Source organism: Podarcis gaigeae (assembly GCF_964106915.1).
Source record: "Podarcis gaigeae genome assembly, chromosome: 9".
NCBI lineage: Eukaryota > Metazoa > Chordata > Lepidosauria > Squamata > Lacertidae > Podarcis > Podarcis gaigeae.
The window spans coordinates 35,485,406-35,500,906 of record NC_139685.1 but is presented as its reverse complement, the minus strand read 5'-3'; the positions used below and the strand labels follow the sequence as shown (position 1 = coordinate 35,500,906).

General features: G+C 41.1%; 1 protein-coding gene across 4 annotated transcripts in view; it reads left to right on the top strand.

The window, feature by feature from the left end:
• Positions 1-15,501, top strand: part of PALLD (palladin, cytoskeletal associated protein) — a 216,413-nt gene that overhangs the window by 11,773 nt on the left and 189,139 nt on the right. For all 4 annotated transcript variants that reach the window (XM_083755336.1, XM_083755345.1, XM_083755346.1 and 1 more), the window contains exon 2: positions 5,018-6,055. In XM_083755336.1, coding sequence (XP_083611462.1) covers positions 5,018-6,055 — 1,038 coding nt within the window. The remainder of the gene's footprint in view (positions 1-5,017; positions 6,056-15,501) is intronic.

Sequence of the window (15,501 nt, the reverse complement as noted above, 5' to 3'; positions counted from 1 at the left end):
AAAAAATAGAGGAATATTAAAAACATTTAAAATAAAAACTTTGGGCATAATCCAGCCAAAGTTAACTGCTCATGTATCCCATTGATTTTAATTACAGAGTTACAGGTGAGCTGGGCTCCAAACAGTTAAGTTAAACTCACTCCTACAATGCCAACACATTGAGTGTGGACATCTGAACAGAGGAAGTCTCACTATCAGATCTGTGCACAGAGATCTATGTAAGCAGGTTTCCCTCTCCAGCGTCCAGACATGAGCGTTTAATGCATGGATATTGGAAGGCAGGACTATTCACAATATCAGGGATGGGGCCAGTGGTCTGGGGCAACTTTCCTTTAATTGCATGGCGGCCTCATCACGCATATGCCACATGACAAGGGCTAAAATATATTCCACTGAAATCTATGGAACTTCAAAGGACTTGCCTTTGGCTGGATCAGTTCCTTAATAAGCATATGAAACATACAATTTCCAAGTTTAGCCCTGATTTTCTGGCATTTATCCAGAAGCCTTGACAGCTGATCCCCTGAACCAATGGTTCCCAACCTTTTTGGTACGGTGACACGTTATTTTATTGGACCTTAGGTCTTTGACAGCCATTTTAACTGCAAGATTGCCTGTTATATAATAATGGTTTGAGGCATCCAATAAAAAAATGAACAAACACACATATTAATATGGAATTTGTTGAAATGCTTTTAGTATTTACAAAGTTATTTACTGTTTTGTAGGCAGATTGGTGTGCATCTACCTGCAGGATATTGCTTCCTAAATTAACAAAATTATTCTAAAAACATGGTTGCACAAGCCATATTAATGAACTATGAATATTTTAAATAGTTTTATTCATAATACAGTTTAAATTGTCAAATGTCAGTAGATACCTCAGCACACATTTTGTCAACAAGTAGATCAAAGCAGGGATTGATATTTGTCAGATATAGTATGAAAGAATTACTGATACAGGAGGTAAATATATTATTTCTTATTTTAACTAAGCATATCACCCTGGCTTAACTATTAACTTATCCTGGCAGGAGATCCACTGACAGTATGACACAAGGTGCTCATCTAGTAAGCTGTTTTGAGTGGCTATTACAGCTCACCTCTGTTGTGCAGGCTGTGTTGTGTGGCAAGCTGTCACCAGATTTGCTTCCAGCTGTCAGAAAGCCTTTTCCCAAGTGTTAAAAGTCTTGAGCCTTTCTGTTGTTCAGTTACAAGCATTATAATACTGTATACCACAAGCTGTAAGAGGTATTCATCATACCAGTTAAGGATTAAAAGCAATTTTTTTTGTTGTTGTTTACTTATAAAGCCTGCAACCCATTTGCTTAAGGTTTGTGACCCATTTGCAAGTCATAAAATATGGAATTAAAGAGTTGGAAGGGTTGTCTAATCCAAACCTCTGTAATGCAGGAATCGCAGTTTAAGAATCCCTGACAGATGGCCATCTAACCTCTACTTTAAAACCTTAAATGGAGGAGCAGCCACCACCTTCTAAAGTAGTCTATTCCAATGTCAAATAGCTCATGAGCAGCAGGTTAGGATAGGTTCAACCCAAAGTTCTAGTCCAGGCTTCCTCAACCTTGGCCCTCCAGATGTTTCGGGACTACAACTCCCATGATCCCTAGCTAGCAGGACCAGTGGTCAGCGATGATGGGAATTGTAGTCTCAAAACATCTGGGGGGCCGAGTTTGAGGAAACCTGTTTTAGTCAGACATCAGTGTGCACACTGATGAGTTAGCGCCCATCCATGCAGGCTTCCACATTCACTTCAGTATCAGGGGCAGGTGAGTGTCCACAAAGTGATACATAATGCTCATACCCATTCAAAATAAATGGGGAAGCCCTTGCATATGTTGAAACTTTGTCGGTAATCAACCTCCCTCATGGATTCTGTATTAAACTGGAAATGTGTGTTTAATCTCTCACGTTCTTTTCTAAAGTTCTTAAACTGTGGTTCAGACAACTGTGTTCAGATTTAAAGCTTTTTAAGGTTACCAGACGTCCCCATTTCCCGGAGACAGTCCCTGGATTTACAAATCAGTCCCCATACAAAATCAATTGAAGTTGAAAAGTCTCCCCGGATTCATTGAAAAAAATCTGGTAACCTTATTTTTGGGTAACTCATTGATGCATGTAGTTTGTTACAGAAATTGGATTAAAAGGGAAGCAGAGAGCCCAGAATAAACAAAATGCAGATTCGTTGCCTGAGAGATTCAGGTGCTAAAATCTCATGGCAAAGAGCTCGGCTTCCTAACAGTTTTCTTTTCTGCTCGGTTACACAGTGATATGGCACTGAGAAAGAAAAGAAATATTAAGAGATGCCCAGGCTAGTTCAAGGATTCAAGCACTCTGCCAATCAGTTAACAGTTTCATGCAAGATAAGCCCCAGAGGAGCTGCTAAATGTAACAGGAGCTTACACAAGTCAATGTAAAATACATCCGATTGCATCTCATGACTGTCAGCCAGGTCATACATCTCTTACAGAAGAAAAGTAGTATGGCATATGGTGTTACGCAGCTTTGAAAAACGAAGTGGAAGAATCAGTGCTGTCTTGCTAAACCAGCTTGGTTCGTCACTAGGCTGGCTGTTATTTTAGATCTAAATGCCTGCCTTCAAACAGAAATGCCGTTATGCATTCATTTAGCTTTTGGTCTACCCACATTTCCAGACGAAATTCTTCCTTTTCCTTTGCAAAGCCCTGAATGCTTTAAATATACTTATAAAATGTATTATTGTTGTATTTTATGTGTTTATAGATAGAAACATAGAATTGTAGAGTTGGAAGGGACCCTAAGGGTCATCTAATCCAACTCCCTGCAAATACAGAAATCTCAAATAAATCATACATGACAGATGGTCATCCAATCTCTGCTTAAAATATATGTTAGAATTGATTTAATACTTGTCAACAGCTTTGAAGCCACTTTGGTAATGAAACAGTATATACCGGTACATTAATTGATAACATCAACAATAATAATAATTAATTTCTGATCTTTCCTCATACCATTCAAAATTCTACAAACTGCTATTATGCCCCACTGAGCTGTTTCTTCTAAACTAAAATGACCAAGAATTATAAGTGCAACCTGCTAATTGGTTTAACCACTAGATGAATCTGTTGAAAGGTTACAGTGCATGAGGGCCGACTCTACAATTAGGCATATTGAGGCAGCTGCTTCATGTGACAAATGGTAGGATGTGTGGCAACAGCAGGCCCACTACTGTTCCTCCTGAGTGCCTTGAGACCTTGAGAGCCAGTGTGGTGTAGTGGTTAAGAGCGGTAGTCTCGTAATCTGGTGAAACGGGTTCGCGCCTCCGCTCTTCCACATGCAGCTGCTGGGTGACCTTGGGCCAGTCACACTTCTCTGAAGTCTCTCAGCCCCACTCACCTCACAGAGTGTTTGTTGTGGGCGAGGAGGGGAAAGGAGAATGTTAGCCGCTTTGAGACTTCTTAAGGTAGTTATAAAGCGGGATATCAAATCCAAACTCCTCCTCCAAACTCCTCCTTAGCCATTCCTTTCCGTTTGACGACAGAGATTTGTGTACCATGCAGGCTGCTCTGAGCTGCCTAAATTAACCTGCTGCTCCGAGTGGAAAGATGTTGTTCTGTCACCAAAGCTAAACTAGGAATCAACTTCTAGCCCATTCAACTTCTGCATGTTCACCTCAGGCAGCAAAATGCCCCGGGATTGACCTTCTATCCCAGGAGCCAGTGTGGTGTAGTGGTTAAGAGCGGTAGATTCGTAATCTGAGGAACCGGGTTCGCGTCTCCGCTCCTCCACATGCAGCTGCTGGGTGACCTTGGGCTAGTCACACTTCTTTGAAGTCTCTCAGCCCCACTCACCTCACAGAGTGTTTGTTGTGGGGAAGGAAGGGAAAGGAGAATGTTAGCCGCTTTGAGACTCCTGAAGGGGAGTGAAAGGCGAGATATCAAATCCAAACTCTTCTTCTTCTATGAATGTTTACTCTAAGACCCACTACAGGGAATAATGCCTTGTATGTGTCTTTAGGATTGCAGCCTTTGGGTATGAATATCAATAGGGCCAATTTTAATCAGTGAGGAAATTTTTTAATGAATGGCTGTGCAAGTCAAGAGCAAATACATTTAAGTTGTTGTGATGTAATGTGATAGGGAATTTAAAAGAAAAGGTTAAAGGTGGCCGATATTTGTTGCTGGTAGATTGTTGTTTAATTGTAAATTATCTCATACTTTCCTCAGTACCTGAAAAGATACTTTTATTGAGGTTTTTGTGACATGTAAATTTATTTAAATTTGGTTAACTCAGGAATGGGCAACCTACAGCTCTCCAGGTGTTGTTGGACTCCAATTCCCATCAGTCCCAGCCAACATAGCCAAGGATCATGAATTATGGGAGTTGTTGTTGAGCAGTGTATGGAGAGCCCCAAGTTCCCTTTCCCTACTTTAAAGAATTTAATGTTCTAAAAGAGAAATTGGTTGACAGCCTTCTGGAGGCTTTGTGCAGTTGCTGTTATGATTCACAATAGCCTCCTTCTAGAGAAGATTTTGAACTTTGTTCACAAAATACTTGATTTCTTGGATTTATTTATTTATTTATTTATTTATTTATTTATTTATTTATTTTGCTGCATTGAAATTTCCAAGCTTTGGGCAAAACATTCAGGACCCATAGTTACAATTGCATAGAACAGGCATAGGCAAACTCGGCCCTCCAGATATTTTGGGACTACAATTCCCATCATCCCTGACCACTGGTCCTGTTAGCTAGGGATTATGGGAGTTGTAGTCCCAATACATCTGGAGGGCCAAGTTTGCCTATGCCAGCACAGAACAACTACAGGGACCCTGGCATTGTAGTAGTCAAATACATTGTACCTTTAAATTATAATTTCACCTAGGTCCATATGGGCCGTAAGGGTTTCAGTGATTTTCCAGTTTGGTTTTGGAGCTAATAATATGTGAATGAAAAAGAGTAGTTAGGTGACAAAAAATATGTGGTCCTTACCAAAACAGAATTTATTCTCTTCCAGCATGCAGGACAGAAGCTGTGAGCAAGCTGTTCCAACGCCTTTAATGATGGAGGCATATTCTGCAGAGAAGAGCACACATGTGGGAAACCATGAAAACACATCTGAGGATTCCTCATCTTATGAACTCTTCTATGATTCCCTATCAGACATACCAGATGGGGAACTTTCCAATGAGCTATCTGCCTTTCTTAGTGATGAAGAAATAAGCAAAAGCCTGGAACTTGCTCACACATCTATTGTGAATTCTGTAAAGGAGGATGGGAACGCAAACCAGGAGTTCACATATTACTTCAACACTTCTCCAAAATCACTAGATAATGCCTCTTCCATTGAGACCAATGGGGATAGTCAAAACACTTCCAATAGGACTCAGGTGACCAGCCCAAACTCACTACTGATTTCAGCTCAAACTCTCCCAGACCAGAACATGTATTCTCAGGAAGCAAACAACATTCACAATGTTACTGGGAAACCATCCAGCATATCTTCCCTGCTGCCTGCAAGACCCAGCTTCATTCGGAGCCTAAAAAATGCTGAAAGGTGTGGTCCAAGCATGCAAAAGCTGAGCCCCAAATCCAAATCAACTTCTGCAGGTGATGTCCCCTTCAAGAATAAGATGTGTGACAAAGCGGCTACTTTAATTGAAGAACTCTCTTCTATCTTTCGTGAAGCAGCCAAGACAAGAGTCAGGAGCCCTGACGGAAACTCCTCTTCGCCAGATAGTGGGTATCTTTCTCCTAAAAACAAGCAACCAACCATGCCTAATTCCATAAGGAATCCAACCTCTGACAAAACATGCCCAGAGATCACACCTGCGAATGAGGTGCCTGAAGACACTCATACTGGAGAGTCTGTGCTCCAAAGGAAAGAAGACTGCAAGGCCAGTGAGAATGCTTCCCTGTACCAGGTCACAAAAGAGATACACAGTCAACCTTCACCCCCTCGATTTACCCAGAAACTCAGGAGTCAAGAAGTTTCGGAAGGAAGGAAGGTCCTGCTTGAGTGCAGAGTCGCTGGAAACCCAACACCTCATGTCAGGTAAGACTGGTATTTCAATCCCAACATCTCCTGGGATGGCCATTCTGTTCCTCATATATGACTAACAACTGCTGTATCTCCACACGATAATCTTTATTTAAAAAGGAAGAAGGGTTTTGGAAAATATCTTCAGATTTTGATCTTAATGGGAATGTATTGCTATGGACCAGCAAAATAATCTCATAATCTGTTCCTATATATTTGAATCACATATATACTAGGAGTGTTTAGCAACCACAAGATCTGCATTCTATCTGTCTCAATAGTGTTTGGAAGCACTTACACCCTGCTTCCACAGCCAACTCAGAGGAAAACGATGACCCACGTGAATAACATCTCTGTTTGTTTATTTCAACACACCTCCCCACAAATCACTGTGATTGGAATGGCCTCGGAAAATAATTCATTCTGAGCAAGGCTTGTTATTCTATATTTCTATGCTTAATAATTCTGTCTTTAGTAGTGCTTTCCACCAATTTAGCTGATACAGACATCAGAGGTTTGTAGTTTCCTGGATCCTCCATATCCTCCTTTTTTTAAATGCAGCATGGATTACAGGAAGCAGTAATTTAGATTATCATCCATACAATATATTAATTACACAACATCTGGTAGTTGCATCTTATCCCCTTCCTGCAAACAGCCAAAGACTTAAGGGTGCATACTATCAGGCACAGATTTCCAACTTTTCCATAGAGATGCAAAGAACATGGACTCTCCTCCAAGGTGCATGACATCTGAAATTAAAAACAATAGGAATGGGGTACCTAATCATGCATTAGTATTTGAATTCACATAACCTGAAGTCAGTGCAATACTGCCATGCAGGAAGTAGTGTTTTTTTTTGGGGGGGGGGGTTAAAAGGATTGAAGTGTATTGTAAAAGTGCCTCCTAAACTCAGTAAAATGATTTTGATTTGCTGATTTCCAGTGCATAAACACAAGTAAAATGTGTGACCTAACAGCTATGTAGGGAATGCCTTCTTAACCTTAACATATCAGTTTCCTTTGCATATCAAATGTGTTCCTTAAAAGAGTGTGAGGTCAATAGAGTTGTCATTCATTCACATTTTGGCAAGCTTATGTTCTTACAGTTATGGTAATTACTTTCACATGCAGCCAGTGCTTTTCCATTCTCCCTCTCCTCCATGTCCCTTAATTCCATGTGAACCTTACAGTGGTTGGGTTCAGATAAACTGTGGGAATGGAGGGCTCCTATGTGTGACACATACCACACTAGGTATCCATGTCAAGTGGAAGGGGGCAGGCCACCTTCAAAGAAAGAGTTCCTCATGAGCTCCTTTCTTCCCTTGGCTGCTTCCGAATATGACAATAAACTATTGTTTATCATGACAGGGTTGAATCCAGCTTCCCTTATGGCTTATGCACTGCTCCTCATCCCTCTTCTCCAAAACTGATTAATCTTAACTAAAGTGTTTAAAAAAGAAAGGGGGGGACCAATTTTAGGCCAATCCAGTCTCAAGCTAGTTTTTTCTCAACAAGCCATGATTAAGATCAACCTTAGTTTAAAGTTAGGGTGCCATGCTAAACTGTGGTTAATTGAAATTGGAAGTGAAAGCTTCCATTCCAGACTTACAGCTGCGCTGGAGAAAGAAATGGCAAAAGGAGCATATAAGCCTGGACAGAGGCTTGGTTAGGAACAAAGGAAGCTGCCTTAGACTGAGTCAGACCACTGGATCCATCTAGCTCGGTACTGACTGGCAGCAGCTCTTCGGGGTTTCAGGCAGGAGTCTCTCCCAGCCCTACCTGGAGATACCTGGGAATCAAACCTGGGACCTTCTGCATGCAAAGCAGATGCTCTGACCACTGAGCTACAGCCCTACCTCATCTCATTGGCTCATTCCTCTCAAGATAATGTCTGACTGTAGCCAATCTGTAGATGCAAATTTCAGTTCTCCACTTTGTGTCAAACACCCCACCACCACCAAACATTCCAATATTAAAATCTAGCAACCCTGTTCCTATGATTAAGTATTATTTCATACACTCCTCAGGTATTGGAGTGTATTTATTGGAATAGCACGAGCTTTTGTATGGTGAATGGATAAGGGCACCCTATCCTGTTATTCAGAGACAGAGGAATATGCTGCTGTTGCTGGACTAAAGATTGTAAGAGTATAAAAGTGTATTGGAACACACTTTGTCCAATTTGAGAAACGCTATTATTCTCTCCATCTTCATAAGCAAAACATATCAAATCTCATTTAGATGTCCATTTATTTTGTTTGTTTGTTTGTTTGTTTGCTTGCTTGCTTGCTTGCTTGCTTGCTTGCTTGCTTGCTTGCAAGACTTTAGCTCAGGTGGAGCTGGTGGAGAATGATGGCTGAAATCTTGGAGAGCTTCCAGTCAGTGTAGACAATATTAACCTAGAAAGACCAATGGTGTGACTCAGTACAGGGCAGCTTCCTATGTTCTTATGTTAATGTCCACTATAGCCCCAAATGCTGTTACATCCTCAGCTTATCAAGCCAATTTCTAAATATATAGTTTTCCCAGTTTTAGCCTGGTGTCTTTCCCCTGTGGTCTGTCCTCTCAGAACCCCATCATGTGCTTCAGAAAGCCAAAATCTATTTATACTTCCATCCTAACCATCCTTCTGGAATATACTGTATCTGGGCAGATTTTTTCCTTTCACTGGCCAGATAGATGGGAAAACCATCTGCGTCCCCATATCTTCTGGCCTTGCTCTGAAGTGCCCAGTTGGTGGTGCCCATGATGAATAAGCTTAATGAGCCTGTGCAACTTTTCCAGGTGGGCACCAGACAAACATCAGAACCCCTTGGATGCCAGAGCAGGTCAGCAAATAGGCCTCTCATGTTGCGCACAATTATTTCTGTGGAACAGCGGGAGCATGTTCTCCCTCAGCGCTAAGCAACACTAGCTCCGATTCTGCTTCAGTAACCTGAGAACTAGGCAGCAGGAATGAAGGAGAGAGGAAGTTGTGCTTCCAGCTTTGCTAGAAAGAGGAAAATCACCTCTGATCCTTCAAATACCCAGGTATATGTTTAGGGATAAGGAAGGAGCACATATTGCCAAAGGAAAAAATGTTTTTGAAAAAGATATTATTGAAAAAGAGAGCCAGTGTGGTGTAGTGGTTAAGAGTGGTAGTCTCGTAATCTGGGGAACCGGGTTTGCGTCTCCACTCCTCCACATGCAGCTGCTGGGTGACCTTGGGCCAGTCACACTTCTTTGAAGTCTCTCAGCCCCACTCACCTCACAGAGTGTTTGTTGTGGGGAAGGAAGGGAAAGGAGAATGTTAGCCGCTTTGAGACTCCTTAAAGGGAGTGAAAGGCGGGATATCAAATCCAAACTCTTCTTCTTATACAAATAGTGAGCTCCTTTTCATAGTGTGGATCCCTATGCAGCCAAATGGCAGCATCCACACAGAAAGGCCAGAGTTTTGTTATATGAGCTAGAAGCTGGAAGAAAAGCAGTAAGCTGGGAATCCAGAGAATCAGAGCCATGCCTGATTTCTGCTTGAATCCAAGGCTGCGGCTATGGGTAAACCCTTCCATCATAGGCTCAGGTTGTATATATGTGTAAATAAACCATATATCATAAAGATACCACAGTCTCTGCTGCTCCTCATTCTAAAGGAAACCCAACCCTGGGTAAGCGCCTGAACTCTGTGGATAAGTTACACCTCTCAGAGATTGGGGTGGTGTGCAACAGTATTCAAGGTGCATTTGTGAGACAACTGTCAAACGTGAACTCGCCCTAAGGCAGAACATGCAAAAAGTGAAAGCGCATACTTCTGCACATTGATACTCTACAGTGGTACCTTCGGTTAAGTACTTAATTCATTCTGGAGGTCTGTTCTTAACCTGAAACTGCTCTTAACCTGAAGCACCACTTTAGCTAATGGGGCCTCCTACTACTGCTGCGCCACCGGAGCACAATTTCTGTTCTCATCCTGAAGCCAAGTTCTTAACCTGAAGCACTATTTCTGGGTTAGCGGAGTCTGTAACCTGAAGCGTATGTAACCCGAGGTACCACTGTATTGTATTTCTTCCAAGACTTGCCCACATGACTATACTTTTAATGCACATTCGAAACATATTTTATCCCTTCAAAGAATTCTGGGCAATGTAGTTTACTCCTCAGAGTTACAATTCCGAGCAACCCTTATAACAAACTGCAGTGCCCAGAATTTGATTTGAATGTACTTTAAAGGTATAATGTGTATGCAGCCCAAGCAGCAAGAAAAATGTTGTTTGTGTGCAGGCTGTGTTTCTTTCAGAGTGGCTGCTTACAGTGAATATGGTTAATTGCTATTTTTCGTTGGTGAGGCATCTGTCACTGAACCTAGGGACACTGAATTCTTTGATTTGTAAAGTATTCATAAACAGCCACTGCCTCTTGTTTTATCCCAAGAAGCCTCATTTTATCTTTTTTCAAATCAAATCAGCACAATTCTTACCTTCTTGTTTCACTAAAAACAGTTTACACTGTCAGTTTAAGTCTGCAGTTGTACACGTACATCCCTGAAAATTGTCCCTAGTAAACACAGAGGGGTTTACTAATTAGTAGAGTAGCATAGGACTGTGCTGTAAGTGTAAATGCTTCAGCTTTTCGTGTAACATTTTAAGGTACAGCACTATCCATAATGAGAATAAAGTTCTATGGATGTTGGATAGTTGTTAAATTGCTGCCCATTAATTTTACCCTGCTGCATTATGTTAAGCTACATATTCTTCCCCTGTCCATAACAAGGACTGTTTATTTTAACTATACAAAGTGATGGGAAGTGGGAAAACCTGGAAGGCTACTAGATAGATTTTGACAGCTGTGCAATTATTTAAACTGTTGTTACATTTCTTCAACTGAAGATGTCACTCTATCTCAAGTGAGGCAAAGGAAGGGGAGTACTTTAACTGTTCCTTTTTTAGTGAGTAACACCAGAGGGCAGAACATTGCATTTTTACATGTACAATCAGCTACTCACAGAGTTCATGCTGAACAGCAAACTTTGTGCTGTTATTCAGATCACATTTTAGGAAATCCATGTTAGAGACCACCTTAGATTATTGATTTAAAGACTTAACGGGCTGTGAATATATATTTGTCTAATTCAGTTTTCATTTATATTTTTAAATAATATTATTTTAATGCATTTTATGCAGCTTGGCAGTTTTGAAAGTTTTAAATATTCACTTATTCAAGTGATATTGTTCAGAAATGTAGTGGAGGGTTTTTTTTAAACACCCTCCCTCCACAGCTTCCAGTAAATTCTGCATTGTTAAGTTTAAAAAAAATCCTTTCTCCACCCACCAGACTGAAGAAAAAGCAGCTATAGTTGTTAGAATATATTCAATAGCAACAGATGGTGGTGCTGTAAGACAGGAACTAATTGGGTTGTATCCAGACTAAGTTAGGTGTACTTATGTCCCACTGACAACCATTAAAAAAGTTACCCCCGTTGATTTAAATGGAGTGCAACCAAAATAGTTTGTATCCAGCCTACTGTTTCTTCAGATTTTAGAACTGAATTTGAGGATGGAGAATGTACAGTGATTGCAATCTACTGCCACACTCATAAGTCATAGCCTAAATGTCCACATCAATTGACCCATACCAAAGCCATGTTTCAAAATGTTTATTAAAAATCCTTTACAGCTCCTTAAAAACTCTTCTGCATGCTCTTGCACACAATAACTTTGGTCAGCTATGCTTGCAGAAGCCACATTCGTTCTGAAAGATGAAATATTCTATAATTTTACTTTTTGTAACCATCTGGTCTGGGACTAGTCACTGTCCAGATGGAAGATCATCTGGGAGTCCTAATACATCATCTTGAGTTCCATGAAAGAAAAGCAGGATATACATGAAATAAAATAAGTAATAGATTTCTATTTTTTAAAAAAATTAGCTGAATTTGATTTTAAAGGAGATATTGTCAGAATCAAACTAGATGTAACACTGTCCATGCAGTTAGCAATTGCATGGATATTTTTTCAGAGTAAACAGCAGGCACAAAGGGACCCAATTCTGACTGGGACTGAAACCGGGAGGGATGCTTCCCATCCTTTGCCAATCCAGACTAGGGCCTCTGCTTGACATTTGCATTGGAGGAAAGATACCATTGAGGCCAAAGGGAACTTTCCACCTCATGAAAATAGGTGGCATGAGGCCAGTGGCGTAGCGTGGGTTGTCAGCACCCGGGGCAAGGCAAGTAATTTGACCCCCTAACCCGTGGATTTGCGCCCCCTAACCCGTGGATTTGCACGCCCTAACCCGTGGATTTGCACACCCTAACCCCCAGATGTTGTGCCCGGTGCGGCCGGCCCCCCCTGCACCCCCCACGCTACGCCACTGCATGAGGCCCTTGACCAAGACGGGGGCCACAGTGGCATTTGCACAGTGTCAACCACCTCACTGCCTTGCCCCTCCTACTCGCCCTCCTAATAAGTGGCATGGCCTGCATAATACATTATCTACAGGTCTACCTGTGCTCTAGAGAGAGAAAGGCCACTTTCATACTAATATGCTGAAATGCTGAGCTGCCTAATCCTTTAAGAGTGATAGTCAAATCTGCCCTTTTGTAAACTCAAGTGAGGAAGCAGTTTTATTGCCAATACATTTGTAATCGTTTTGGGAACTCGGCTCTTCTGACATCTAGCTGTGCTGTTTTGCAAAAACTACATTCTGTAACATGTGCTGATGTGCCCCACAGTCTTATGTGTGGGAGGGAAAATAATCACTCCTTGATCTCTCTCTCCTCTCCCCCTCCCCCCCCTTATGCATAGATTTGGAGCCCTGGGGCTACTATAAATTTGGTAAAAACATGCTTTGCAGCAAGTTCTCTATAAATCAAGACCTGTTGTTAAGAGGGAGTGTTTGGGGAGAAAGGTGGTGTCATGAGATTGGCAATGTCTTCTTCCAGAGAGTTAATTGGCTATAATATCCCAGTTGCTCTTGTCAACAGAACTTGGAAAACATTGGGAATAATTCAGACAGGCATGTACATTTCTTGATATATCTAGTCGTTCAGTGACTCACAGCTGAATGCAGCGGCTCATCCAGGAGTTTATTGACAGCCTATCAGCCCCTGCATGGGGAAGAAGACCCAACACCCACACCAGGGAGATTGCTACTGTACAGGTGTGCAATTGCTAACTGGGTATCAGTGTCCAGCAATGCCTGGCAACGTCATTGCCCATACTGGGTGGTGCTGCCTATTCAGTAGCTACAGGCTGGCATGTTGCTCTGATAGCAACCTCCCATGCCTCTTCTACCACTTTGCTCAGCTCTCTTGGAAGAATGGCAGGCGTCTCTCTCCAGTTGCAGTGATTCTCAACTCTCCAGCCATTTCTGTGTATAGTAGAGCTCCAAAATCTGATCTTCCTAATACCTGCACATCTCATGGCAGCTAACATGCAGCCACTGAAATTTATAGCAGTTTCACAAACAACTCGAGATAAGGAGCTGCTGGTGATAGCATGAGTGAAGCTGTCCTTTGCATACTGGCTAGTTACCATTTGGTCAATTTTTGTAATCATATTGTCTCAGATTACATTAAGACAGAGGAACTAAACCTGTAGTCCCAAGACAGCCAATGTTAGAAGCAGTCCTGCAAAACCTGGTGGTCCACAATTTCCCCACTCCATGGCATTCAAGCACTGACTCGTAGTCATTTGTTTGGGAAATAAGGGTCATTGTTTGATTCCTTGGCTATAGCTGTAAATTTCAGACATTAGAGATCCTGTCTCCCAATTAAGTTGTGTATACAACTTAATGCATGGAATTCCTCCATGCATAAATTTCTTGGGTGAGACTTGAGGACTAATATGCTTCCCAAACTTTGCACGATAAAAAGACCACTATTGGCTGTATGATTGTACATACAACCTTTCAAATAAAAAACGCAGCCATACTTTTAATGCATTTTGCTCACATTACATTTCTTTCACAATACACATTCTTGAAAATTGCATGTTAATTGCAATTGCTTAAAACTTTTTGATTGTTAGAAGCATATATTACAAAAGAGGCCAGATTCTCTAGGCAACACTTAGCAATTATCAGCACTTCTGTTAACTCAGCACATTGCCTGGATTCTCTCTCTCTCTCTCTCTCTCTCTCTCTCTCTCTCTCACACACACACACACACACACACACACTCAGTTTCCTTGAAATTTCACAAGTTCACCACTATCTTGTTGATTTAATAAAAAGGAAATAGATGGCTTAGGTTCTAATCTGATGATTATATGCTCATTTAGCGACCTTCACAAATCATTGTTTTTCATTTTTGATAGTATGCTAAGTGGAATAGCCTGCATGTAGAAGAGCTCCCCTCGAAATTGTAGGATTCAGCCAGCCTTGGGAATATGGGAGGAAAAAACCTCTCAGCAAAGAATTACAGTTGGAATAAATTGTAGTACTGGAACCACAGTCATTGTTTATTGGTGCTCATACATCTACAATGTAGTGCTTACAAACCAACCTAAATTGTTATGCTTAGTGGGTTTTTTACATCGATCCGTGTCTGCTTTCTGGCAAGATAACATCTTGGATGGTTTAAAATTCTTGGAGGCAAATATGACAATTGAATAACCAAATTTAGTTGACACATTTTTGTGGGATGCAGTCCACTGCTTCATAAATATTTATGTGGCAAATACAATTATCACTTTAAACCATTACATGGTAAGCAAAGAATGTTTCAAAATATCAGAATTGTGCAGTGTCTAAAATGCTTGTGTGTGCGCGCGCATGTGTGTGTGTGTGTGTTTGAAAGGGTTAACAAAATGAAATAGCAGGCACTGAGTGAATATATTAGATTGGGATTTTTTGGATCTCATTTTGTGCTTGAGGTTTTTAGGGCAATTTTAAACTGGCAGCAATGTTGCACCCAAGAACTGATGTATGGTCTGGACCAAAATATATGTGATGTTGGAAGCTCCATTTGTTTATTCATGTGTCTTTCTCTGTTCACATATAAAGCAGGATGGGCTGTATTATTTTGACATTTAAAAAGGCACGTGGATCGGGAAAGCAGAACACTTACCCCTCCCTGCATGACCTACTGACACCCCATCGCTTCACACTCTTTTCTCCTAACCCAGCACATTTCCACAACCATTAGGATGGAAGAAACAAAAAAGGCATGGGGTTGTATGTAACATTAATCTAACTTAAGAGTATACCCATTGGAATAAATGGACATGACTGCCTTTGATTTCAGTGGGTCTAGTCTGAGTCAGCTATAATCCCGTGATAGCATCATAGCAGATACCGATACACAAAAGGGGTCTGTAATTTATAACTAAAAATGCAATGTCCAAAATTGATTTCCATCCTCATTGACTGAATTTCAGGCTTTCACGTGTAGGAGAGCCACCTTTAAAAAAAGTCCAAGAAGCCTCCTACTATGGATACAGCCTTTATAGATGCAACATTCTGGTTCAGTTTTATATAATTGAC